The 25,694-nt window shown below is 48.3% G+C and overlaps 11 protein-coding genes across 11 annotated transcripts; 6 read left to right on the forward strand and 5 right to left on the reverse strand.

The window, feature by feature from the left end:
* Positions 1-692: 692 nt before the first annotated feature.
* On the forward strand, positions 693-1,882 carry N7479_000931 (aromatic ring-hydroxylating oxygenase subunit alpha; the record flags this gene model as incomplete). Its single annotated transcript, XM_057248629.1, has 2 exons — positions 693-1,357; positions 1,417-1,882. 2 exons carry the CDS (start codon positions 693-695, stop codon positions 1,880-1,882), a joined length of 1,131 nt encoding a protein of 376 aa, XP_057113061.1.
* Positions 1,883-2,186: 304 nt separating this feature from the next.
* On the reverse strand, positions 2,187-3,365 carry N7479_000932 (uncharacterized protein; the record flags this gene model as incomplete). The annotated part of the gene is made up of 1 exon (XM_057248630.1): positions 2,187-3,365. One exon carries the CDS (start codon positions 3,363-3,365, stop codon positions 2,187-2,189), a length of 1,179 nt encoding a protein of 392 aa, XP_057113062.1.
* A 1,115-nt stretch (positions 3,366-4,480) lies between these two features.
* On the reverse strand, positions 4,481-7,104 carry N7479_000933 (putative anaphase-promoting complex subunit Apc5; the record flags this gene model as incomplete). The annotated part of the gene is made up of 7 exons (XM_057248631.1): positions 4,481-5,201; positions 5,257-5,393; positions 5,454-5,560; positions 5,611-5,734; positions 5,784-6,198; positions 6,253-6,346; positions 6,396-7,104. The coding sequence occupies 7 exons, from the start codon at positions 7,102-7,104 to the stop codon at positions 4,481-4,483; spliced, it is 2,307 nt and encodes a 768-aa protein (XP_057113063.1).
* A 202-nt stretch (positions 7,105-7,306) lies between these two features.
* Positions 7,307-8,381, forward strand: N7479_000934 (phosphoribosylaminoimidazolesuccinocarboxamide synthase; the record flags this gene model as incomplete). The annotated part of the gene is made up of 3 exons (XM_057248632.1): positions 7,307-7,456; positions 7,529-7,904; positions 8,002-8,381. 3 exons carry the CDS (start codon positions 7,307-7,309, stop codon positions 8,379-8,381), a joined length of 906 nt encoding a protein of 301 aa, XP_057113064.1.
* A 185-nt stretch (positions 8,382-8,566) lies between these two features.
* On the reverse strand, positions 8,567-9,748 carry N7479_000935 (CIA30 family protein; the record flags this gene model as incomplete). Its single annotated transcript, XM_057248633.1, has 3 exons — positions 8,567-9,288; positions 9,386-9,619; positions 9,670-9,748. The coding sequence occupies 3 exons, from the start codon at positions 9,746-9,748 to the stop codon at positions 8,567-8,569; spliced, it is 1,035 nt and encodes a 344-aa protein (XP_057113065.1).
* Positions 9,749-10,676: 928 nt separating this feature from the next.
* On the forward strand, positions 10,677-13,654 carry N7479_000936 (uncharacterized protein; the record flags this gene model as incomplete). Its single annotated transcript, XM_057248634.1, has 5 exons — positions 10,677-11,038; positions 11,084-11,219; positions 11,285-11,375; positions 11,483-11,667; positions 11,723-13,654. 5 exons carry the CDS (start codon positions 10,677-10,679, stop codon positions 13,652-13,654), a joined length of 2,706 nt encoding a protein of 901 aa, XP_057113066.1.
* Positions 13,655-14,513: 859 nt separating this feature from the next.
* On the reverse strand, positions 14,514-19,512 carry N7479_000937 (mediator of RNA polymerase II transcription subunit 12; the record flags this gene model as incomplete). The annotated part of the gene is made up of 6 exons (XM_057248635.1): positions 14,514-16,905; positions 16,966-17,267; positions 17,319-17,954; positions 18,015-18,219; positions 18,273-18,870; positions 18,930-19,512. 6 exons carry the CDS (start codon positions 19,510-19,512, stop codon positions 14,514-14,516), a joined length of 4,716 nt encoding a protein of 1,571 aa, XP_057113067.1.
* Positions 19,513-21,060: 1,548 nt separating this feature from the next.
* N7479_000938 (uncharacterized protein) lies at positions 21,061-21,833 on the forward strand (the record flags this gene model as incomplete). The annotated part of the gene is made up of 8 exons (XM_057248636.1): positions 21,061-21,097; positions 21,154-21,204; positions 21,280-21,311; positions 21,372-21,388; positions 21,459-21,470; positions 21,523-21,620; positions 21,680-21,696; positions 21,753-21,833. The coding sequence occupies 8 exons, from the start codon at positions 21,061-21,063 to the stop codon at positions 21,831-21,833; spliced, it is 345 nt and encodes a 114-aa protein (XP_057113068.1).
* A 157-nt stretch (positions 21,834-21,990) lies between these two features.
* On the forward strand, positions 21,991-22,317 carry N7479_000939 (uncharacterized protein; the record flags this gene model as incomplete). The annotated part of the gene is made up of 2 exons (XM_057248637.1): positions 21,991-22,022; positions 22,119-22,317. The coding sequence occupies 2 exons, from the start codon at positions 21,991-21,993 to the stop codon at positions 22,315-22,317; spliced, it is 231 nt and encodes a 76-aa protein (XP_057113069.1).
* Positions 22,318-22,384: 67 nt separating this feature from the next.
* Positions 22,385-23,198, forward strand: N7479_000940 (translation initiation factor eIF1; the record flags this gene model as incomplete). Its single annotated transcript, XM_057248638.1, has 5 exons — positions 22,385-22,412; positions 22,657-22,731; positions 22,826-22,918; positions 22,983-23,113; positions 23,184-23,198. The coding sequence occupies 5 exons, from the start codon at positions 22,385-22,387 to the stop codon at positions 23,196-23,198; spliced, it is 342 nt and encodes a 113-aa protein (XP_057113070.1).
* Positions 23,199-24,226: 1,028 nt separating this feature from the next.
* Positions 24,227-25,008, reverse strand: N7479_000941 (uncharacterized protein; the record flags this gene model as incomplete). The annotated part of the gene is made up of 4 exons (XM_057248639.1): positions 24,227-24,478; positions 24,541-24,688; positions 24,749-24,804; positions 24,904-25,008. The coding sequence occupies 4 exons, from the start codon at positions 25,006-25,008 to the stop codon at positions 24,227-24,229; spliced, it is 561 nt and encodes a 186-aa protein (XP_057113071.1).
* Between the last annotated feature and the right edge of the window lie 686 nt (positions 25,009-25,694).

The following is a 25,694-nucleotide window of genomic DNA, read 5'->3' on the forward strand; positions in this document are numbered from 1 at the left end:
AATATCTTTTCTTATCCTGATCTAATAAAACGGTAAACGATCCCGCGACGTTAGTTTGCCTCAGAAAGCATTGCAAAAGCAAGAGATTACGATCTCTACTGACTCTCGTGACTACCCCGTACTAGCCTAGTGCCGGCGATATCGGAAATGAATATTATTTCGCTATTGCCATTGGTTTATGTCTGATCATCCTAGCTATCGGAAAGTCTTACAGAGGGTCCCATATCATTTAAGATATGTCTCAATCACCGGGGTCGGATTTACCCCGAACCGTTAACGGTTCGGGGCTTTATCAGCTGTCCGTCTTGCCATACCCCAGGGCTCTTTTTAATGAGAGGAGTATTTGATAGGCTTCAAGCCACTCGGTCCGGTTTGTACCCTGCCGATCACCTGATCGGTGTCTGGGTATATCTCCCCTAAGAGATGGCACATCCGAATGCAATGAGCCTCCGGGTATGTCATGGGAATCGGATTCAAAAGGTCGAGGTCCGTGTTATACATCGGATGGCTTGTTCTAAGCTCCGTGATTCATGAATTGGGTGTGATTGTGATGGCTATTTAGAAGATTAGACGTCTCCGAGTTCAAATGTAGTCAATAGCAACTTCAAAATACAATTATCACAGTTGAAACCTCAGTCTCAACTTTCTTTATCAATAAATTACAAAGATATATCTTCAAATCTTTATTCCCAATGTCCTTCCTGAGGAACTATTTCGGTACCTCCGCTGTTCTAGCGAAGGACGAGAAGAAGCCTATTCGTGCTCTACCCGCTTCCTGGTACACATCCCAAAATATGTACGAGCTTGAACGACGAGCTATTTTCTCGCGGAAGTGGCTTCTTACTACACACAAACACCGAGTCCCCAACACCGGTGACTGTGTCCGTTACGATGCCGCAGGCTACGAGTTCATTGTCACCAAAGACAACAATGGAAAGATCAACGCTTTCCACAGCAACGATCTCTTTCCCGCCCATGTGCACATTGATAGAAATGGATTTGTCTGGGTGAATCTGGACAATAGCGATGTCCCCGAAGTTGCTTGGAAAGACGACTTCGACGGTGTCGATGAGCAGCCCCGGTTCGAGCACTATAACTTCGAAGAATACGTCTTCGACCACACCTGGGATATGGAGGGCGAATTCAACTGGAAGATCCTGGCTGACAACTACAATGAGTGCTACCACTGTCGAGTCGCTCACCCCGATATTCCTACCATTGCAGATCTCAACTCCTACTATGTCCAGACTAAGGCTGGTCATATCCAACACTACGGCGCCCAACGACCTGATCAGATTGCGAAGGGCTTCCGCATAGCAACTACCTATTTCTGGCCTAATGCCTCGTTCAATATCTCGTGAGTATACATATCCCTCGCATCGGAATCTATTAAAGGCTAATATCGAACCTCCCTAGTCCCAATTTCTTCTTTATGCAGCGATTTACTCCCACCAGCCCGACGCAATGTGTAATGCGCTACGAAGTTTACCGGCACAAGGATGCCACCAACGAAGCCTTCAATCTCATCAGCGATATGTACAAGCGAATCATGTCCGAGGATAAGCACCTGTGCGTGAACACGCAAAAGAACCTCAACGTTGGTGTCTTTGTCAATGGCCAACTTCATCCGGAGATGGAGAAAGGTCCGCTTCACTTCCAGAAGACTGTGCGTGAGGTTGTGACAGAACACCATGCCAAGGAGGAGGCTGCGGGTCATCAAATTTGGCCTGCAAAGCATAGTCTTCCTGGGGACGTTGTTGTCAGCCAGGATCAAGATAATATCGCTCTCCATGCGGGTGTGCACAGCTACGGTGCTGAGGTTGACACTTTCAAGAATTCCATGGGTACCGATCTCTCCACGGTAACGGCAATCGCTGTGTAGGATTCGTGGTGATTTGGGAAGAGAGAACTCCATTTGCGATAGATATAGTTTGATATCATTTGGAATTTAGCCTTGACAGAATGGATCCCTTTTTATACCTTCTTCAATTACCTCTTACCTTCAAAAGTATGAATACATTCCTCAGTGCGCTTGATTAATTCACAACCATGATTACCCAGGTGGGATTTAGCAAGCGTATAACATAACTTGTGATCCAACATGCTACATTCTAAATCAAGTTTATCCAGTTAATAATTACATTCATATATATATACATACACTCCCGCTGGACAGCAACGAATAATCACTCGGCCCAATCAACAAGGAACTCATCCAGCAAATCATAATTAGCCCTCTCCCTCTCCCTCCGTCCCCTCAGAAGATCAGCAGCAATATCAAACTTTGACTCGGGACTCGAACGACCCTCTGGCGACGAAGCACGACTGGAAACATTTAAATGTCGAGCAACATTGGTGCTGCCCAATTTCCCATTCCCAACAGGCTTGATATTGGGTATCTCGGACTCGAAATCTACTAAATCAAGCTCGACTCCAGGATGTCTTTTTGTGTCATGTACTTCGCACCCATCTGATCTCAAGATGGATTTTGCACCGAGTAGAGATGAACCGCGCCCAGGAGCCACCCTGGGATATTGATATGGCTCATGCGATGACGCTGGTGACTCAGACCTCGTGTGGCTATCACTGTGATCTATCGAACCAAAGCTCTGTGGAGACCATGGTAGTCTCTGTTCAAGAGAGTCCTCCACTACGTGATGCCTACGAGCAGCACGCAAATAACCCCTCCCAGGGTCGCGGGAACATTGGCGATGTTCACAGCCATCAGTCAACAACTCGGTAAGAAGGACATTTAGCTGCGCCAAGCGTTTGACCTGTCTCGCCGGGATCGTGTCTTCAGCATATTGAGGTAATTTCCTTTTACGAGACGTGCGCGCGCCCATCTGCGTCTGCTCTGGCAGTTCTCTTTCTCTTGTGTCCCTCAGCCCACGAGACTCGAACCTCGGCGACTGGCCGGCCTCCATCTTTAGCGCTTCTTCCTCATCATAGGCGATGGCGGGCTTGAACCCTATGCCGTGGTCGATGAGGACCTGGTTGAGATAGTTGACGCGGCTTTCAAGGAAGGCCACGTAGCTGCGTGGCACCTCTTGTTTTGTGAGGGGGTCGTAGCCCACGCAGCGGACTTGAGCTTTTTCGCATGACTCACAGCGAGGGAGGCGCTGGTCACAGCGGTGTTTTCGGAGGCGACATCTGTTGCAGGCGGAGACGCTGCGGAATGGAGGAGCTGGGGGTTCAGGTGTGGTTGTGTCGTTCGGTTTTGGTTTAGGGGTTTTTTGTTCTGATGTGAGTGATACAGAGGTCTGGGGGGTTCTGCGGCTAGTTTTCACTGAAGTTTTGGAGTTGGGGAGTGGACTACTCCGTTTGCTTTCTAGGGAGGATGAGGTTGGGGATGGGAGTTTCAGCATTGCGAATTGAGCTTATGGAGTTTTATGATGTTCAAGTAAAGGAAAATATTTTCAATCAGTAACGCTTTCAATTCAATATTATAGATTAATATTATTACGGTCGAACTCCGAAAATAGGACATTCAGTATGTCTCATGGAGTTCGAATTCCGGGTTTATGCCGGAAGTTCTTGGTCGGGTTCCGGAATGACTACCCTAACTCCGGGAGCTCTTTATCGAGTACTACTATAGTTATATAGAGAGCTTTCATAGTTTCTATACACAGTTGATTCTTTTCCCCCCTACTATTCTACACTCCCTTTGACTCATTTTTCACCAAAAGACCCTGACTCGGCCGAATGCGGAGACTCCACGTGGATAGGGCTGTGGAGTCCAACACGAGAGCTCCTCCTCTCCACTATACGGAGAATTAGAAAAATTGGAGTACTCCGTAGAAGGCTCAATACTCCCGACATCCAAGTTCTACCAGTGTGCTCCTTATCATTCTTTTTGTTGAACTGTTAGTGTGGTTTTTTTTGGGGGGCAAGTCGTGTGGTGAAAATTATATAGTACGAGGAATGTCCTAATTCACACACGATGGAGAAGGCTAGGGTATGTTGAACGATGCTTGTAACATAGGCATTGAATAAAACCCAAATATAGCCCATCAACCATGGCAAGGCTGGGAGAATTTTCCAGACTGTAGATTTGTGCTGAGACACATCAATTCGGATCGAGACATGATTTGTAGTGGGCAATACATCTGGGAATCCCGGCCAATCCTCCAGATATCAACATTGCTAACAGTAAGGCATTTCGGCCCCCTATGTTTTCCCCGCCTTTCTCTCCATATGATGTGAATGTGTTAACTATGTACCTACATTCTAATTCAGGGTGCGTTCATTTCAACGGAATCTAATGTCGTTTTTGCTATCTTTAATTATACATTCAACAGGGATGATCTACAGGGAAATTCATAGATAGGGGCTTCTATACGGAGTACGGAGTAGTATGATTGCAATCATTTTCATCCAACAATATAGTTTCACCTACGGTGTTGTAACTTTTTGAACGGTCTGCATAGATTACGATAATCAGACAAGTTCTTCGGCGTGTGTTATTGTTGCTGTGAGCTATTCATATTTCAGTACGTCGTCTCCGCAGATCCAGATACTTGGCAGCATAATCATTAGCCAATACTGGATCACCCGTAAGATGCATAACAGTGGCCTTCTTAGCCATCATCTCCGTTTGGCCCTTGATATCCTCGATTTCCTCAAAGTGATCATATGCCGAGTCAATGTACCCAAGAGCACGGTTAATATACTCCTTTCTCGCGGACGTCGAGTCCCCACCCTGCAAGCTCCACAGCTCACCCGCCATGCCCATATTTGCATCCACAAGAAGTGAATACGCCTGCGCGACAACGCCGTAATTTTCTAACTCCAGAACCTGAGGCATGATGCTCTCGACTAGTTCGCCCGTAGCTTTGAATTCACGGAGACTAAGTAACACTGTCGCTAATGTGCAGATAGCTTCCCAGAGGTCGGCGAGGACCTTTGAGCGATGCGCAATATTGGCTGCGCGCATGGCGAGGGAGAAGCCGCGTTGCGGTTGGCCAGATTTGCTGAGGACTTGTGCTTTTAGACAGAGAAGCTTGACTTGGGAGTGGATGTCGAAGTTCTCTGGTTGCATGGAGTGCGCGGCTTGCTCGACCATTCTCAACGCGCGACCGTAGTCGCCTTGGCGCATGGTAAATTCTATTGTATGGAAGGCAAGAAGTAGGCGCATGTCGAAATCACGGAGCTGCACTGATTGGAGTTGGGATAGAATGTGTTCGACGGCTACCTTGTCGTCGCTGTAGGTTGTTAGGGATGGATTTGAAATCAGTTGGGGAAGGAAGGGAAACATACCGACAGATTTTTCGCTGCAATTGCAGTAATCCTGAGAAAAAAGTCCAAGTGTTGTTGTAGCTGAAAGCTCGGAGCTTCTCTGGGTCGATCCTATTCATCTGTGTGAATGCCTCCTTGTAATTGCCCTTCTGTGCCAACTGTGCGTGATGAATCAGCAATTCCGTTACATATTTCCAGCTAAGGGAAGCTTCACATACTATTTGACAATTTCGGAATGTGATCTTGACAAAGTCATCATAAGGTTGGCCCTCCGAATAGCATTCGCTGAATATCTCGGTATTCAACCAAGCAAGATGAGTAGCTCCTGTGAGCTGTGTTAGTGCCATGGCAATTACTATACACTTGGTACCATACCTATCCTGGCGTACATCGAGCCCTGTAACAGCATGTATGCACCCGTGGGACTCGCAACGCCCTTTGTCACATTGACGTGGGATGCTCGCACGAATGATTCGATAATTGATGCAAGACTCGCTCCCTGTTCATCATGAGCATCAAATTAGTTAAAGGGGAACAAGAATCCTTACTTGCTGCATCTCTAACTTAGCTTCGCTAAGTAACGTGGTACTCATGAGAGACCACATCTCAGTCTCCTTAGACTTGGCCTTGAGGAAAGCGAGCCCCTCTTTTTCATTGCCCAACATGCCACTATTTTGAACTTCCCGCATCTGCTCTGGGAAAGCTTTGCCGAAATGATACAGCCAGCTCATGCAGAAGTTCAGGCAGTTCGTATCGTGAGACTCGCGAGCAATCGCTACGGCCTCTTGCACGGCTGAGATAGCTTCATTGAAACATTCAAAATCTGCTTGCATGATAGCCAGATTCAGAAGGGCAAATTGATATGCACTTCGGTCGAGATTAGCGTGCATGGTATAGTCGAAGTAACGGTGAAGATTGTCGAAGGCTGAGGTATAGTCTCCAGCTCTCCAGGCGTCAAGATATCTGTTATTTTGTCAATCAAAATGTACTTTGATAATGATGTATACAACAACGTACTCCAGGTAATACATCAATACTGGAACCGACGACTCTGAGGTCATTATGCGTTTCAGCTGGACCCTCATTTCATCCGGAACTCTGCCTCCCATTCCTGTGTCCGTTAGCACATGAGCATGACAAGCCGGGAGAAAATTGCATACTTTGCAGTTCACTGACTTGGAATTCAATTAGTCGCTCTGCATCCTTGACGCTAACCTCTCCTTCCCCATCTTCATCATCTTCGATGTTACCATACACCACCTGTGAAAGGTGGCTGGTTGGATCCAGTCCCAAGTCGCGTAGATTAACATCAACGGCAGTTTCCTCGGCTTCGCGATGTCTGCGACTCCAGTAACTGTATGTGGGTAGACGGTGCTTGACAAATCCCGTCCAGAGCTTTACGGAATCGTGAAACTGCAGCCGCGTATATTCAAGATAAGCTCTCCGTATAAACCCGCCAAGCGGCGAACTCCTGGACAGGCGCATACGATCATCTGCAACTGGTGCAATTCCATGGTCCCTGTCATAGATCAGCTCCTCGCGTGATTTAGCTAGGAGCGATGGGATAGCCTCGCCGAAGAAAGTTTCCAGCGCATCCAGCGAATCGATGGACCAGAGATTCTTGAGAAACAAATCCCAGAGCGTGCGCCCAGGGATAGAGGACTCCAGGCGGGACAGGCATTTTTCAAGCTCTGAAATCGTCGGCACGTAATGCTCCTCCCATTCCTTATCGGCAGCATCTAGTGGGAACAGACCCGCTGTGAGGAACGAGAGGACATCAATAGCAGAAGAATTGGGCACAACTCCTTCAGTGTACAGGGTGACCAGACACAGGAAGGAGACTCTCCAGGGAGTCAAATAACGCGTCATTTTGACTTCGCTATGGCTGCCTCATCTTGCTGTGTTCTATCAACGGTATATTGTTCCAAGGGCGCGCGTGTTGGGGATAATTGATTGACACCTGAGGCGGTAAGGCTATAAGGCTGCACTGCGGGACAAGCACTCGGAGGGGAGGAAAAAAGATGACGCATAACCATTTTCCTCCGCGACTCACCAATTGAACAATTTTACAATGGCTCAAGCTTTGACAACCACAGATTTGCAGGGTGCCCTACCGCTTGTCGCCAGAGGCAAGGTCCGCGATCTCTATGAAATCGACGATAAGACCCTCCTCTTCATTGCGACCGATCGCATCTCCGCCTACGATGTGATCATGGAGAATGTACAATTCCCCCACCAACACCGCAGTTGTCTAGCCAGACTGCTTGCTAATGCCAGTCCTGGTCCGAAATAGGGTATCCCTAACAAAGGCGTCCTCCTCACCCTTTGCACAAAAACGTGGTTCAAGGCCCTTACGGATGCAAACCCCGCCCTCCGCACCCACTTTATCACCCTCGATCTCCCGCCCCAGATCCCGGAATCCCTCCGCCCTATCCTGCAGAACCGGAGCATGCAAGTGCGCAAGCTGCGCATTCTTCCCATTGAGGCAATCGTCCGTGGATACATCACCGGCTCGGCATGGAATGAATACAAGAAGTCCGGGACCGTGCATGGAATTCAGGTCCCCGCCGGCCTGCAGGAGAGCCAGGCTTTCCCCGACGGCCCTATCTACACCCCCAGCACGAAAGCAGAGCTGGGCGAGCATGATGAGAATATCCATCCAGATCAGGGTATGTTCTTGTTCTCGAATCTGTTGGCTTGAGATATCTGCACTATATGTGTACATACCACGGGACAAGACCTTCACCTAACATTCGTCACTCACAGCTGTCGCCATCCTGGGCGAACCCTATGCCTCGACTGTCGCTAAGATGGCCGTTGAGCTCTACAAAACAGCGCACGCGTACGCTCTCGAGCGGGGTGTGATCATCGCTGATACCAAGTTTGAGTTTGGAGTCGACGAGGAGACTGGTGAGGTTGTGCTGGCTGATGAAGTCCTAACGCCCGACTCCTCCCGCTTCTGGCCTAAGGAATCTTACGCCGTCGGTCGCGGCCAGTCCAGCTTCGATAAGCAGTTCCTGCGTGACTGGTTGGTCAGTGAGGGTCTCAAGGGTAAGGATGGTGTGCGCATGCCTGATGATATTGCGCTTAAGACGGCGGAGAAGTACAAGGAGGCTTGGGAGAAGATCACGGGTGGAAAAATCTAGAGTGAGCTACACAGTTAAGCTCGATATATTGAGGGATATATATATGAACCAAGTTTAGATTTTTTTTTCTGTTTTATGATTGATTCAAGAGAATGAAATTTAAGTATCATGTCCAATGGCTGTGGCCCACCGTGGAAGGCAGCAGGGATTATTATACACATAAAAGGCCTTATATTATCCTACCTTCACTCCTCCCACTCGGACTTCAACCCCTTGAGACCCTTCTTATTCGAATCCTGATCCCGCTGCTTGTTCTCTTCCTTCACAGACTTCTCCTTGGGCTTATCAGTCCAACCAGAGCTGACGCCTTCATCAAGAGGCAGCGCATGTTCACCGCAAATACGCCGCTCCTCTTCAATCTCCGCCTCACTAATGCCATTGGTCGCCCAAATCTTATGGATGCGTAGATCAAAGGGCCCGTCAACACGGTCCGTGAGACCAATACCAATACTTTTAACACGCTGCCGAGTCAGAGAATGCTGGGGCTCAATGACAAAGCCATAATTCGTGCGCACAAACGAGTTAAAAGGCAATAGAACGGTCTCCCATCCATTTGAGCCAGACGTCGTTGTACTAGTAGAGGTAGACATGATCGTCGACTCAGGTGGGATGTCTGAAAGCGCAGCAGGCAAGCCGCCAGGATATAGGTCCTCAATGGCATCGGGTGAGTCTGCTTGGAAGTCATATTCCTCCTGCAATTTTGGCGTATCACGCACGCGGTGGTGTCGTGTGTATAGTCTGTGTTGATGGATATCCGTCTCGACAACCGCATCTGTCTGCACGTTGACGGTGTATCGGCGACCGTCGGACTTGATCCGCAGGGCAAGGTACGCGTAGGGATCAACGTCCCAGAAGAGCCTACCGAAGAGCCAGAAGCCTCGATCTTTGTTGCGGAACGCTGCGTAGCCTAGGTTGCGAGTATTAGTTGCTTTTTCTCCCTTAATTTTTTTCATGTTCTAGACCACTTGGGTGTGTTGCTACCTAGGTAGCGGGTAGGAACATACCAGTCCTTTCAACACGCCAGTTGTCAGGAAGCTTGGTTGAGATGCTACCGTGGAAACGGGCATGTGAGGGAGTATTTGAAGAAGGTTCAGCAGGTTCGTAGTCTAGGCTGGCTGTGCTAAAGCCTCCTACTGCTCGGTCGGCCATGGTCTTGCATCCTGTAACGGTGCTCTCGTCTTCGAAATTCAGTAGAGTATAAGGTTTAGTCGGGGTGTGGAGGGCTTCTGTGTTCCAAGCTGCGGCAAATTAGTTGAGGTGCAAGACTGACGGCATTGACACAACTTACCGATCTTTGATAAACGGCCGAACTCATCGGCACTGCGCTTGATGAATCCACCCTGGGCTAAACGTCGGGTTGGAAACATATTGGAATGATTGTAATTCAGAGGACGGAGACAAGCTCAGAGATGAAGTCGGAGTTCCTTAATATCGGCTTCCGAGTTGCCTAGGTGGCGCGGGCCGATAAGATAGTGTTTGGGATGTTTGGTCTGTTCTCTTTATGCCCCAAACTTCCTTTTTACTTCATTTTCATTATCTCCTATAGTATATGTATACATCTAGGAAGTGTTTTGCAATGATATACACGTCATCATGTTGCAACTTTACCTTCCAGGGATTCGCAAACATTCAAGACTAACGCTAAGCGCACAAGCCAGCATTTTGAAGACTTGATCTTCCTTTATCTTTGTTGAGTTTAGCACTGATATCAAATGCTACAAATATGCCGAGGACTGACGACATTCTGATCCTCAGGAGTATCTTGTACCTAGATATACTTCGCCAGGCCGATACCTGAATCGGCATGACACGTATTTCCTTTTTTGGAGGGTCAGCTAGACTTCATGGCCAACTCTATCTGAAGAGTCATATGGATGTTATGCGCGATAAACCTCTTCGTGAGGGCCCGGCTTCTATTGCTCTCTTGGATGTCCGATTTTGAACCAGTGGTTTGATGGTCTCCTGGACTATAGAGCCTTGGGTAAGGCTTGATTCCTGAGTCAAGTTGGCTTCATACTAGCCCTATGAAGGCCCTCCCCAGAAATTTACCGTGGTTAACTTCAAATCTGCTTGTCTCTGCTGGGGCATCCCAAGTCTGGAAAGCGGATATTCTCATATTTATCCCAATGTGGCGACGGAGGTGGTATTCATAGAGGATATACCCCCGTAGTTATCTCGCTCTCTTCTCTCTATTTTTCTATCATACATCCATACCACGCTCGTTTACCGCATTTGAACAATTCGTTTACCGCAGTACAATTACCTAGTTACTCTCGTTGATTATATACCTCCCCAATGGCCATTCATTATGTCGAACAAAATGGCTCTACGCCCAGTGTCTCTAGGCATAGTGCCCCGGAGCCTCTCATCTCAAATAAAGATGCCCACGAAAATACAGCTTCGGAATCTAGTGCTCACCAGTCTAGTAGCTCGAAGCCTAGTACACCGGAACAAACTGCCAAGTCAGCCGAGCCATACGAGCTCGAACCAGTCAATTCAACCAATTCAGCAAATCCAACCAACGCTGGTAAGCCAGGAAAACCGGAGGAGATAGAAAAGCCGGTATACCTCCCGCGTGCCGACCGATTGCTACAACGGCCAAGCAAGGAAAATGCACAGGGCCTCTTTCTTCCCGATTGTTGTGTTTTTGTGGGAAAGTAGGTATTTCCCCTATTTGACACTATATATACTGACTGAATTAGTCTCTCCATTAAACATTCTCTTGAAAAGTTGGAAGAAGATCTTACAGAAATGATCTCTACATTTGGCCGGTGTCATGTTAAGATCAAACTGTCACAGGGGTTGAAGAAACTACCTGTTGCATTTGTACAGTTTGAAGTGAGTACAAGTTGATTGTATTGTGATATATGGCATATATGGGACATACTAACATACTAAATTAGGACACCACAGCAGCAAATTCTGCATTGAAACAAAATGGAAACCTGATGCTTCATAATCGTGTGTTGAGATTGGAATCATCTAGGGCAAGACGTGAGTTCCTTTTTTTGTTTTTTGGGACTCTTCATCTTGTCTTTGCACCTTCGCATTTTCTCACTTTCTCTCATCTTCACACCTTCCTAACCTTTCCTTTTACTCAGGAACTGCCCACTTCGGTAATATCACTGATGCTCCCATCGACAAAGCTGAAATTGCTGCTGCCCTGAAAGGACGTGGTAGCCTTGAGGGCATAACTATTGAACCCTTTGTCAACTCCGAAGGCGTCGAATCTACCTTTGGCGTTGTAACTTTTGCATACCCCGACGATTACGCAGATGCCCTCCAGGTAAGTCGACTTTCCAATTTCTTCTCTGAGTCTACTGACCACTTGTCTATTCTAGTATTTTCAAAACAACCCTGATTACTATATGAGCAGACCCACCATGGACTCCAACGACAACCAGCTTCCTCAGGATTACCCTGCCCCAGGACATAGGCCTTCTAACCAACCTCCTACAACCCGCGGCAATGGCAATCAGCAGCGATACAACAATGGTCGCAGGTCCTTCCACCGTCCATGGTATAGCGGCGGCGGCAATAACAATAACAACAGAGGCGGATTTCGAAATGCTCCTGGGGCTGCCCCCAGACACCAAAACACACCCTTTGCAAATCATGGTCACAGCCAAAGCTTCAATGGTCAAGGCCATTCACCTCAGGGCTCTTTCTCTCAGAACTTCCCTGGTGGCAACGGTTTCCCTCAGAACAACTTCAATAATCAGGGCTATCCCAACCCCAACTTCAATCAAAACTTCCCTGGCAACTTCCCCCCGAACTATCAGGGCAACTTCCCCCAGAACTACCCCAATCAAAGCTTCGTGGCTGCGGGTGCCTTTCCCAATCACCCTGTTATGTTCAACCAAATGCCTATGCCTATGTCTGAAGGCCCGCCCCCGCCATACCATGCTGAGTACACTGCTATGCCAGCCCCGGGGTTTCCTATGTTCTTGAGTAATCAATCATATCAGCCTCCCAATACCCTTCCTGCGATCGTCACTCAGCCCCAGCCTCTGCCTCCGCCTCCGCCTCCGCCTGTTGCTGGTCTTATTCACGGTCGCCGGCGATTGCCCCCCCGTCCTGATTGTCCCTTGATTGTCTCCAGCCAGCCTCAATTTGACACCGAACATCACAAGCAACTTTACTATGAGACCTACCCCGCTGATGAATCCTTCACGAATATGCAGCCAGGTTGGGCCGGTCATCCAGGTGCTTGTTTCGTGCACTCTGACTACAACCAGCCCTATCCACCCAACGCATATCCTCGCAGTCGCCAATCTAGCATGGAAAGTCAGCAGAACATCAGCTCACTGCCCAGAGCCATCGAATCTGAGTCGGCGTTGACACAGACCAAAGTCCAGACCTCTGAGACTGAGAGAGGTCGCCAACTATTTAGGCCGCGTCACCCCAACACCGATGGAGGATGTGATATAACACCAGTATCTGCTCCTGCTGAGATGACTACAGTGTCTACCACTGCTCAGACCCAGAGCGATCCCGTCTCTATGCAAGCTCTGGATGGTCCACAGGAAGAAATTAATACGGCAAATATGAGCAAGTCCATTGAGGCTCAAAGTGAGCCCACCGCACATGTGGAAGAGCGTGTCAAGTCTCAGGGTCAAACCACTGAGCCTGAGAATGAGCCTCACCTGCCTCAGACTGAATTCATTTGTGTTCCAACTCATGATCAAGGGAATGAAGGGTTGATGAATGAAACCAAGCCCCCATTGAAAATCGATACCAAGAATGAAGAAAGCGGATCTTCCTCCGAGGCTGGTCCCAAGACACCAGACACCGATGAATCTCGGGAAAGCGCTAAACTTCAGACTCCAGCTCAAGCTGACTCACTGGAATCAGCCGATACTGAGACTCCTGATACCGACGAGACCCTCAAGCCAGTCGACAAGGGCATCCCGGATAAAGGCAAGTCCCCGGAAGTGGTCACACCTACTCCAACCAAGAGTGGCAGCAAAAGGCTCGAGCCTGCAGTGCCAGACAACAAACACCTACTAGCCCGCCATGCTTTCCAGCACCGCAAACCCCTCAAGAAAAAGTACCAACCTAAAACCGACACTGGCAAAACAGTTGAGCAGTACACCCGTGAGATAAATGCGCAACGTGCCTCTATTGATCCTGACTCGCGTGTCCCTGAGCATATCCTCCAAGAGGTGATCCAAGAGCTCGAGAATGAGCGCAAAGATAATATTCGGAAGAGTCAAGGTCTCGGTTCCAGTGATAAGAGCAGCGTCGATAGTGGTACTTCTCCGAAGAAGTAGGTTTGATGTTGACAAATGATTGAAATGGGGATGGAGGAAGTTATGCGGTTTGATCTGCTTGCTATGAAGGGTCGTTTTATTCTTATCTTTTCTTTACTCTACTTTTATGGTCTGTTCTTTCAAATGTGTGCGTTTTTCAGGGAAAAGAAAAAAACATCAAAAAAGGGGGAGCATGTACGTTACTATGAACATGCTCGGGTCAATCATCAAATTTCAAATTTTATTCTGCAAGTTTGCTCGTTCCTAACAGTAATCCAATGCATCTTGTACATGAGTTCTTAGCAGGGTATTATTAGTTCTAGTGGTCACATACCATAAGTTGTTTTGATAGCCCCGGGGTATGAATATAAAGACGAAGAGTGGAATGGCTTATCGATATGTGTAATAATATGATCTGATTTCATTGACATAGCCGAACGGCAACTTGATCCCTGCCCATGTGAACGCCGAGACCGAAAGCCGGTTTATATGTACAAAATGCTTCTCGATGCCAGGCTGCATGCCATAGATACCGAGACTAAATGCCAGTGGGGGATAGTGATGCACGTAGAACCAAAAAAAAAGAAAAGAAGAGGGAAAAGGAACGCAGAACGCAGAACAGAAGAAATGGCAAATTCCCATATGCAAACGCTCATGGTTAAAATAGATGTGGGTCGTGAAGATAGAGAGGATATGCTGTGAGTGTGGTAGAAGGTCCACGGGTAGAGGTGACGTTGAGAAGTAATCGGATATGACGAAGATAACGCTGGGAATCAAAGCAGAGGGAGGAACATGGCGAGGAATAAAGACAAGGGAAAGGAGGTGTAAAGTATGTATAGGAGCGTGACCTCTCCCAAGAAATTAGTGATCAGCCTAATCATCAAGCTCTCACACGTCTAGCATCGAAAAAGCCCAGATTGACAGCCGTATCGTTGACGCCCAGAAACGGCGCCGCATCCTCAAGTAGTTCCCAAGGACGCACTGGATATGGACCGACAATACGACCGCGGTGTTGAAGACGAAGTCTGTTGGCCATACAGTTCGAGTCTGGCAGTCCGGTAGACGGTCCCGACGCTGCTGCGACAGACTGCTGCGCTGGAGATGATCCAACGATAGAGAAAAGAGCAGGTGACGGGGTTGGGGTTGACCCTGATGCTGCGGGAGAGGGGGCTGAGACTTGCTGGGCATTTGCAGAGAATTGATCTGTCATTGGGCCCAGGAGGTAGAGGAAGCGAGAGTCGTTCTGGAATGGAACGAAGGATGGGCATTTCTCTTTCAAAAAGCGTGCACATTGGTGGCGGACCTCGTCTGGGAAGACATCGATTAATGAGGCGGCCACGTCTAAGGCGTGGGTCTGCAGGAGAATTCCTGGGCAGGGGCGAAAGCCTTCAGTCGGGGTCGGGTGCGGGAAGTAATCGGCTGCAGGGAATAGACGAATGACATCTCCGGGGAGCCGCGAGAGTGCAATGCAGAATATTGATGTTAGAAGTCGGAGCTGCTCGTGCAGAGGATTGGTCTTGAGGGCTGCGGGCGGTTGGGCGAATGCAGATCGGTGGAGGACAATCATCCTGAGCAAAGCGGAGAACCAGAATGCAAGAGCACGCTCAAATTTTGAACGACCTGTGTTAGCCACACCCTTGACGAGGGTACTGTTGTGCATGGTGATAATCTTATGCAGGAGGGAATCCATCTTTTCCACAAGCACTGGAGCGACAGATGGAGCTCCAGAATCGGGGATGCTACTCGCAAGCTCTTCGATGATGGTAAGATACATTTTGGCAGTTTCCAATGATCCCAGTTTATCAGACGAATCAGGAATATCACCTATTGGCTCTTCAAGCAGTGGGATGGAGAAGAATTCTTTCTCGGCACGTTCCCGGATTTGGCGTACGGCGTCCGGGCTCATCAATGCAACCAGGTCAACCCAATGGAGTCTGTGAGCACGACAGTCTGATACAGCAGTTTTGAACATGGCATCAACAATATTAGTTCGATCTTCAGACCCCGAATCCGCATGGAATAGAACTTGGAGCTTCAATTGGCAAAATGGGAGCGAGAAATCGTCGGTCATACAGGCAAGTTTTTCGACCTTTGAGAGGACTGAGCTACCATCGGACTGTGACTCGACGCCCAGTAGAAGATCAAGTGCTTTCTGGACAATACTCAAAGCGGCTGGGTATTGGTCGATAAGCTTTTGCATGCCATTTTGTGCCGCACATTCGGGGTTTCGCACAAGAAGATCACGTAGCAACATGACTATAGAGCGTTCCAGCCCGCTGTGCCCAGTAGAAGAGACATCGGCATTGGAGGATGCGGCGTCACAAACAATTTTGAGCGCTTCCTCGGAGTTCTTATTGAGAAATTCCTGCTGTGCCAACTGGAACCGATAGGATACCAAATCGAACGACTTGTTATCTTCGTCATCAGAGACAAGAAGTTGGACAAGGTCAGCAGGTAGCTGGGCTGCATTGGGGACTGTCGCTGGCGTAGAGAGTGTGAGTCTCTTTGCAAGGGCCAAAAAAGCTCTGATAGTAACGCATCCGACACCAATTAACGGCGGTAGAATCCGCAGCAAGATGGTACGTTCAGGGGATCGCAAATGGCCACAGACCCAACGGGCAAGAATCCCATCAAAATGCTTTGGATGGAAAGACCTGAGCTGTGCAAGGTAACGGCAGGTGTCATTTGCTGACAAGTTCGCATGGCCATCATCGGACTCCAGATGCTTTATGAGTATGTTGAAAATCGCGTCTAGAGTGGGTTCATCCATAACACTCCCTGATTGCAAAAGCTGATCTAACTTCTCTCGGAAGAGGGGATCGACATCACCAAAACCATCTGGAATGTGGTCAGAGACTGGAGAAGATGCGGCCATGATTGACTTATTCTCCATGCGAGAGAGATCCTGGCGAAGAATGGACACAGTGTTAAGTTCACTAGGAATGCGCAAACCAAGTTCGATCAGAGAGAATATCAGATCAAGACTTGGCATGCCAAACCTCTTCATGCCGGCATAGGCATCAATGAGTCTCCGGAATAGATCCGTTGTGGCGCCAATCACGCAAAGAGAGTCGAAATGGCAGTTTGTGGTATCTGCAACTGAGGCAAGAACGGTACTATCACCACAACTAGATGCAAACTTCAACACATCTGCTAACATTGAAATGTCGCCAAATGATTCGAGAGCATCGCGGACGGTATAAAACTCAGCAGGAGTCAGCGCAGATACCACAGAGGCAATGCCAACGGGAAAGGCTCCTCTGTTAGTTGACCTATTAGCGAGTTAGCAAGGTAGGTGACGGGCTTAGGAGAGAGAAAATTCAAATGCTTACTCTGCACTCCGGTTGTGTTCCGCAATTACTCTGCGAAGCCACTGGCCCACCTCGGCTTTGACAGCCCAAGGCAGGTTTGGTGGTAACGAGTCTAATGCTATTGACGTAGATTCATTGACGCCAAAAATTCCGGGTAAACGTTGGCTGATGATATCTTTCACGTTGTCGATAGCTGCGTTCTCCTCTGAAGTAGAGAGCCCAGTACGAGTCAACAGAGTACTCCGCAAGTTCCCAACATGTTCTGGAAGACGAGCAACGGGGAGTTGCGCTATCAGTCCGATATCGATTGGCAAGTCCTTCACCTACACATCCGTTAGTGAGCAGAAGGGTTTAGGGTGTAAATTTGATCTTACCTTGTGCTCCTCAGCCGAAGATGATCCATTGGTAACGCCTCGTGCCATGAGCCATTGAAGATAGCGGCCAACTGAGAATGTCTGTGACCTGACAAGTTCAGAGACGACATGATAGATTTGATCCATATTAAGCTTTTGATTGTTATGTCCGCGCGATAGAAAGGCCAGTATGTGACTGTCAATATCGACGCCGGCCAGTTTCCATTTTCGGAGCAGGCGAACGCCAATATAAACCCGGCAAAGACCGTGACGGAACGGTGTGGACAGCCATTCTAATAGCTTGAAGACTAAAATAGCCTTGTCATCAAAAGCGTCAAGATAACCAAAGATAGAAGAGAGATCCTGAGCGGAGCGTATAGAGTCGAGAAGTCGGATGATGCGTTGATGGGGTGAGCGTTGAGTTGTTTGTTTCGAGTGTCTAGGTCGCTGCACTCGCGCATTGCGCTCTGCGAGGCTCTGGAAAAGAGCTCTTTCTGCCTCGTTGCCCAAATCAAGAGTAGATGACACCTGTTGTTTATACGTCTCCCAAGAATTTGGGAGTATCATCGAAGACGTATGGTCAAGAACAAGCTTTTTGATAAAGCGAGAAAGACGGTCGATAAGAGGTTGGAGTTGAATTAATTTAGCTTCAGTTGCCTATTGCTTGGTGTCAATATTGACTGCGGGCACAGAGCAGTTAGTTAAACTTGAACGCACCTGTCGCACTTTTTGGAGCAGCAGCTCAGCCAAGCGTCGTCCCCTTCGCCGATATCGCATGATACTATTCCAGTATATCCCAAGCATCAAAAGCCAGACTGGAATCGTGCCAATAGAAGCAGCCTCAAATGATGACAAGAACCATTCAAGAAAATGGTCATGATCCAGTAAGTTTTCGGAGAATAAACGAGCAGTCAGCCCAACACTAGAGATAAAAGTTAGCATATTTCTCACAACTGAGCAATCTGGAGCACGTACGCATATGTCATTTTCGCCTTCCAATCCGAGGACTTGGGGGCAGCAAATACCCCTTCAATAAATTGCTGGACATTTGTCGTCCAGTCTCGGACCCATTTCGCCTCTAGCCCAACAGCCAAAGCACCACTGGTGCCTTTTCGCTTGAACGCACGGATTTCATTCGCACCCACACACTTTGCTAACCAGACAGCACGTGCAACAGGGATCCATTTACCAAGGCACTGGTCCAAGAGGACCTTGCCACGGATACCATGGGGAATGGTTCGGCTCAACCTTCGCAGCGGAACAGACGGGTTGGCAAGATCTCGTAGCCATGCTTCGCGCTTGTTATCAGTGAGCGTGACCCGAGGTGGCGGTTTGAAAGTTGACGGAGCATGAATAGTGTTGTGACTCTGTCGTTTCTCCAAAGCCGCAGCGAAGACAGACGAAAGCATTTGCAACCCTGTGCGATTCTTGAGCTGCGCATATAATGCAGGACGCGCTGTATTCGATTCGTTCTGGGAGACCTGTGTACGATCATAGTACCCTTGTTTCGCAGTTTGTTCGCTCAGGATGTCCTCCTGGTGGTTTCCAGTCCATGGGGCGAAATCAGCGGGTTCTGAAAACAAGGCAATTAGTCACGATAGATACAATTCAGAAATCCGGGTGTTCATTTACTTTGACCTTTGTAGACCGGAGCGACTGAAGGGATCTCAATGCGATACGGGGTCGTCTGTACAGCCCCGACTGGGGAGCTTTCCCTCGACTTCACGACACCGCTTCCCTCAGGTTCGGCCACAAAATTATTCTTCCAAGGCTGAGCCGGCAACGGAGGCGGAGATGGGGGCTTAGATCCGGTAGCGCCATCGCCCCGATTCTCATTGCTTGGGAGTTCCGACACGACAGCCTGGAAGGACCAGGCCGGACGACCGCGCCACGAGACTGCAGGTCGCGAACTTGCACTTCCAGGAGTATTTCTCGTTTCTCCCACCGCCAAACCAGTATCCGATGTATTCGATCCACTCGGAACCTCCAATCTCGGTCGTTTGGGGGGCGGTTCTCTATCTTGCGACTCCGGACCGCCTGCGGTCAAGTCAACGACGGCGGGTTGTCGAATTGGCGGTTGTGGTAGTGAGGCTGACCTCTCGAGCTGATCATATTGTCCCAACATCTGCGCATTATCAGCCCATCCGGGACCGCCATTGAAGGTCCGCAAAGGGTGGCCCCACGGTTGGCCGCCGGCAGAGGAATGGGGGATCATCTTAGGCTCATGATGTGTCCAAAGGATGGAGTATTCGGGTCATCCAGGCGACGTATAATTTCGAGGAATTCGAGTCAATGAGAATGAAAGTAAACGCGGTGAAACTAAGTGAAGGTTGGCGGGTAGGGTGAGCTGATGTCGGGGAACGGGCGACTCGGGTATCTGGGTAATCTGGGTATTCTGGGGTCGGGGAAAAACACAAATTCCTCTTAACTAATGTAAGGGAAAAGATTAGGGGTTATACAAAGAAGTAAGTACAACCTTAGAAACATATAATGTACTTTGTGAAGTCAAGAAAAAGGTCAAGGATTTGTGTTCATATCGGGCTATCATATGATTTGATGGTAATGGGCTGACAGTACTACTGTACATTTTTTTTTCTAAATAATCGCAATATCCCGGGTTTATTTGCTTCTCCGAGTCTTTCAAGGTGCTATTAAAGGCTGACATATATCTACATTGTACTCCATAATTTCCAATGTTATAGCCCTATCTTCCTTTCCCCATCCGTCGGCTCCCGGAAAAGGTCCTATCTGGTGATATTCCTCCTTGGCAAGTCTTAGCCGCGCGGAATTATTCTTTGTTCCCATGACGGAGTACAACATATATACAGAATATTGTGCTCTAATCCAAATACAAGTCTACCTGTTACACAGGCTAGAGGTCCAAGAGCGCAACGGGCCGTTCCCATTCTCTCTCGGCATAATCCCCGAGGCCTTCCAAATGGCTTATCATCTGGAGTGTCCACCAGTGGACATTCCATAGAGCGCATATCGGGCCCATCGGATCTTTGCATTTCCAATTTCCAATCTGACTCTGAATCCGTGGCATGTTTGACTCAGCCTGGACTTATAGTGGCAAATACCGTGCCGATCAATGTCTACCTGCATATTCAAGATGCTATGAAACTATACAGTGAGGACTGGAATATGCTAACTGTAAGGGGGACTAGCAGTAAACTGAAGCCTACGGAGTATTGAGTACACTGTACCATGTCATGTAGGAAGTGATCGATGCACAGCCATCACACTAACCTGCAACATATCCAGACCATTACACAAACCCCGTATGTTGTATGTTGTCGGTGGGTATTATACTCCGTATTGATTTCCACATTCAACCCGTACGACTACATATGTATCTTCCTCCTATTAAATTCATAGCTAAGATCCGAAGGACTCTATTTCCATATACAAAGTACATTGTACATTATTGTACCTTAGCATTTATAGCGGTAAGTGTCAGGTTTATCTATTTGTACACCCGGGCAAATTTGGAGTATCCCCTACTCCGTACTTATAATGTTCTCACTTGAGAACCAATCAGCCAATAATGATTTTATTCTGAAGAGGAGATACAGACGATATAGATGCATAACATAAAAGGTACAAAGAAAAACAAAAAGAAGTGTCCGTGTCCAGGTCGGAGATATCAATCCGGGGTGTTGTCGGAAAGTCTAGCCCACACTGGCACCGCCTTGGCACGGGGAAGTGGCCAGTTCAATCCTTCTGACCTCAACCTATCATCTTAATATCATATCTCAACACAATGTCGGCAAAGAAAGATATGCGCAGGGCTGATCTTGGTGAGTAGAGCAGTAACTGCTTCAGGTCTTGGTTCGTCAAAGCTAATGTTAAAAAGCGATCCCCTATATCGATCCCCCTAAGAGCAGTAGCGATGCTGATATCTCAAGTACGCCATATCTACGTTTCAGCAATGGAATATTTTAGTGCGAGGACTATGAAGACTGACTCAGCTACATAATAGGCACAATGTCAAGCACTATGCCCATGGCGGCCGTAAGTCGTTGCACCCCAATATCCGACCTTACGATAACGTGACCCTAACTTTTCTCTTAGATGTTTACTCGGAACCGGTGAGTCGCGCGTCTGATACAAGCTATGAATATCGGGCTATGAACATTACTGACGAGTCTCGCGACACAGTATGATTGGATGGTAAGAGGGCAAGCAGTCAATGGTTGGACCAGTTTATCTGACTGGGAAACAGGGTATCATTCGTCTTCTCACTTCAGTCCTGGTTGGGTGAATCCCCAGAGCAGAAGAAGACTGCTTCTACACCGGCCTACATGTCGGTTCTCATGTCCTGTTCGTTCCTCTCCATAACTGCCCCCTGGTGCTTGCAGGACTAATCTCGTGGTATATAGTGATGGCATTGGTTGTCGTATGTATCCCGAACCTACAGAACTGCGGCGCGCTCAGCTTACCGACCCATCGCAGACCTACTTCCCTCTCTTCTTGCCTCCTCCGGCTCGTGGCGGTACCACTGCCGCCGCCGCACCGACCCCGCTGGCCTCCTGAACACACGAACTTCCTTGATACCTTTTCTTTCTATCCTCATATACGTATCATAATCTCCAAAGTCTTATCATCTGAACTAAGATGAATTAATTGTCCGCGGGTCATCATATTTTGAGTCTGGATTAAGAGATCTCCACCTTTATCTATTATTGTCACGATGTACCAATATTCAACCCAAGTTCTGTCCTTGTGATCGTATTACCACCATCACTGCCACGAATTGCTGGTAGTTTGAATTAGGACTGTGTATTACTGCCACCTAATAATAGTTCTTGCACATTATAGAGATGTCCACGGCCCTGGGGGATTGTCTTTCCCAAGTGCCCAGCACCTGAGCATGAGATATCGCTTAGTCACACACCGCCTTCCCCCACAACGTGACTCTTGCCTCAAAAGGCTCTGCCACTTCTTCCCTCCCATTCTTCCACCACAGCAACTCCTCTCTTCTAACCACACACGCTCCGATATTTTACAGAGATATTGAATCTCGCCCTTCGCTCACTCCATCAATACCCATTTTAAACGTCGTTTACTACTAAAAGGCCGAGTTTATGTCCATCGAAAACCTCAAGACCTTCGGTAAGTTCGCCACTTTCCCCTCCTGGGCGCGCGTGTTGGGCCTCACCTCCCCCCTCACCTCCCCCCTCCCCCCTCCCCCACATACACGCATATCCAAAGTTATGATTCCTTCTTATGCAGATGGGACATACGTCTTTCATCATGTGTGGTTTCAAAGCTGTAGATCTCAGCTCTCCCCATCGAGTCTCACGACGGCGGGGTAGAAATTTGGTACTGGACTGAGGCTGACATGTGCATCTTACAGACCCCTTCGCCGAAGCCGACGAAGATACCGGCGAGACTAAACAGTCTCAGAACTATATCCACATACGGATTCAGCGTACGTTCAATTTATTACCCTCACCGCCTATGGCTACTCTTGCGACTCGCTGGCGCTAAAGGGGGGTACATGCTAACTACTTGTTCCACAACAGAACGCAATGGTCGCAAGACTCTGACCACTGTTCAGGGTCTACCCAAGAAGTTTGACCAGAAGAAGATTCTTAAGGTCATCAAGAAGAAATTCGGTATGTCTTCTATCTTATGATATGTGCATATGTATGTCCGGGCCATATTCTAACCATATTCTAGCTTGCAATGGCACCATCGTCTCTGACACTGAGATGGGCGAGGTGATTCAGCTGCAGGGAGACCAGAGAAAGGATGTCCAGGAGTTCTTGACTGACAAGGAGGGACTCGAGCTTGATGCCAAGACCATCAAGGTATGTCGCTGCCCCACCCCAATATCTGCCCTTCATCACCATTATCACTGTCTAATTTGTCATATCCTAGGTCCACGGCTTCTAATCCCATCACCAACATCATGCCTTGTTCCGCTCCGCTCTTCCCGGTTTATGTTGCCCTGTGAGCGGTGGGATAGGAAGCATCCCTCATCCGCCGGCCGTATACAATACTGTATGCAATACTGGCCTTCACATCGATCGAATGTCTTGCTTTCTTCCCCCCACCACTCTGTGCCTGGCGTGTTAGACCTGGGCCCTTCGTCGAAATGACCCGCTACACCTATGTGCCTCCTGCCTCTCGTTACTGCATGATCGGCAGGGAGAGCGGGGTGGTTCGACCACTAGTCTTAAGGATGGGATTATGACGGAACGAGGAGTTGGTAGATACCCATTATCTGCATAGACAGACAACACTTTTTTTTCTTTTCATGACTTTGCGTGCGTTTTTCAACCTTTTATCCTCTGAGAAGGTGTTGCCTTTTTTTTGCCTGTATTACTCATTGCCATTGCATTCCTATGGTCAATTTGTAGTCTGGCTGATTGAAGAGATCCAGATTGAAGGGCGTGCTTTTGCCGAACCGTTTTCTCGGTATCTACCGTCTACTTTTAATATTTGTGTCGTTCTCAATCTTGTACTGCCTCTCTCTTGGGGATGCAGTTCATTGCTTGGAAACAAGGAAATTGAACCGTTTGTCCGTCATCTTTCAGCCAATGCAGCAACATAAAGTAAAATTTGAGATAGGGGACCGACCTGATCTCAGTCTATCCAGGTAGTTTGAGAGAGCCCAAGGGTAAAATGTCAGATTGTGAATCAATTAATAAACAAAAACAATAGATTAGACCTATCAAAGATCGCCATGTCTGAAAAGAAAAACATCCCTAGACCAGGGGTATCAAGCGCAACAAAGCCCAAAGACAAAAGAGTCTTCAAGTATCTTTCCTAAATCAAAATCAACCCCAAAAATGTACAAATCACCCACTCTGTCTAGCTAAGAACACTTGTCCAGCTTGTTCAGACGGTGGAAATCAACTCTGCGAGATATCCCGAAACAAGAAAAAGAAAATCCAGCAACCAGCAGATAAGTAAGCAAGCTATAGTTCTCCAGCAGCAATACGGTCATCCGCAACTCGCATGCGCAGGAAAATAGCCACAGCCCAGTCCCAAAGTTTGCGGGTGATGACAAAGACAGGCACTTCTGGTTCGTTTTCACGGGTCAAATGCAGCTGCATAAGAAGTGAAGACATGCTTAGGAAGCTTGCGACGGAAACGACTAGTAGTGATGCTGCTGTTTCGCGTTTGATGGTTGTATGGTTTTGCGTTGCATGGTAGACAAACGTTAAAGACTGGGTAAAGGGTCAGTGGCTGTTGTAAGCTAGATCAACAATTGGAACTCGGGGTAACGTACGGTTGTTATGGAAATCCAGGCTGGTAAAAGGAGTCTGGGGTCAGAAGATGCACCAGATAGGTAAAGGACCCAAGAAGTGATATATGCAATCAGGCCGTTGGTTGTTAGAAGACGGATCACAACCGCTGGTGGGGTGTAGTTTAGAAGCCTGTGTATATCATGGATTAGTATTACGGACGACAATGGGACGTTCAAAGAGAAAACTGACCATCGAGACATCATGCAGTCAGCAAAGAAATAGGAAAGATATGCGGATGCACAGCACTGTCAAGTAGTCAGTATAAAAGTATGCAGTTGGACACCAGCAAGTAGCATATCAAAAAAAGATATACGGCCACATGTCAAGGCAGGAATATCACATACCCACATAATAGCCAATGCCACCTCTGTCACACGGAACCTCCGCTCAACATCCCATTCCTGTCCAACACTGCCAACAATCGCCGCCGCCCACCCCTCTCGTCCCATACCCGGCCTTATGTGCAGCAACTCGGCGAGGAAGGTAAAGGCGCATCGCAAACCCCACCAGGCAGCAGGAAGCGTGCTCAAAGCCCGACATACCAGCAAAGGAACATACCACCTGCGGTCTACCCCGAGGATGACAGCGACCCGCGGGTGCAGTGCTGATGTAGAGCCATCACTGCTGAGTGGGGTATGGGACGTGGACGTAGAGGAAGTAGGGGAGGGCGGGACAGTCGAAGCAGATGGAGGAGCCACCTCTTTAGCTAGTTGGATTTGCAGTGGTGCAGGGGAATTGCTGAGGTAGCTAGGCGGAAGAGCCGATCGAGCAAGATTCAGGTCTGGACCAAGGTGTGGATGTGGGTGTGGATAGTCATGGGGAGTGTATGGTGGAGGAGAAGCATTACGCCGAGGAGGAGCCAGCCTTTATTCTGAATCGCGGCATATGCGGCCGCCACGCAAGGAATGGAATGGGTATAGGATAGGCGTTACGATCGAGCCGTTCGCTCTCGAAAATATTCAAAGTTGGGTTGTTGAGCTGTTTGTGAGTCCCCTAATTGGCAGATATCAGACCCAGTGTGTGGCGGGCGGTGTCTTTTTCGGGCAGTTTACAATTCTATACGTTCAACTTATTTTTATATATGACAGTGGCGTTATAGAATACAGCTGGGGAGGATATAAGCTGTAGCTTGTAG

This window comes from Penicillium vulpinum, assembly GCF_028829585.1.
Source record: "Penicillium vulpinum strain IBT 29486 chromosome Unknown utg000001l_segment0_segment0, whole genome shotgun sequence".
NCBI lineage: Eukaryota > Fungi > Ascomycota > Eurotiomycetes > Eurotiales > Aspergillaceae > Penicillium > Penicillium vulpinum.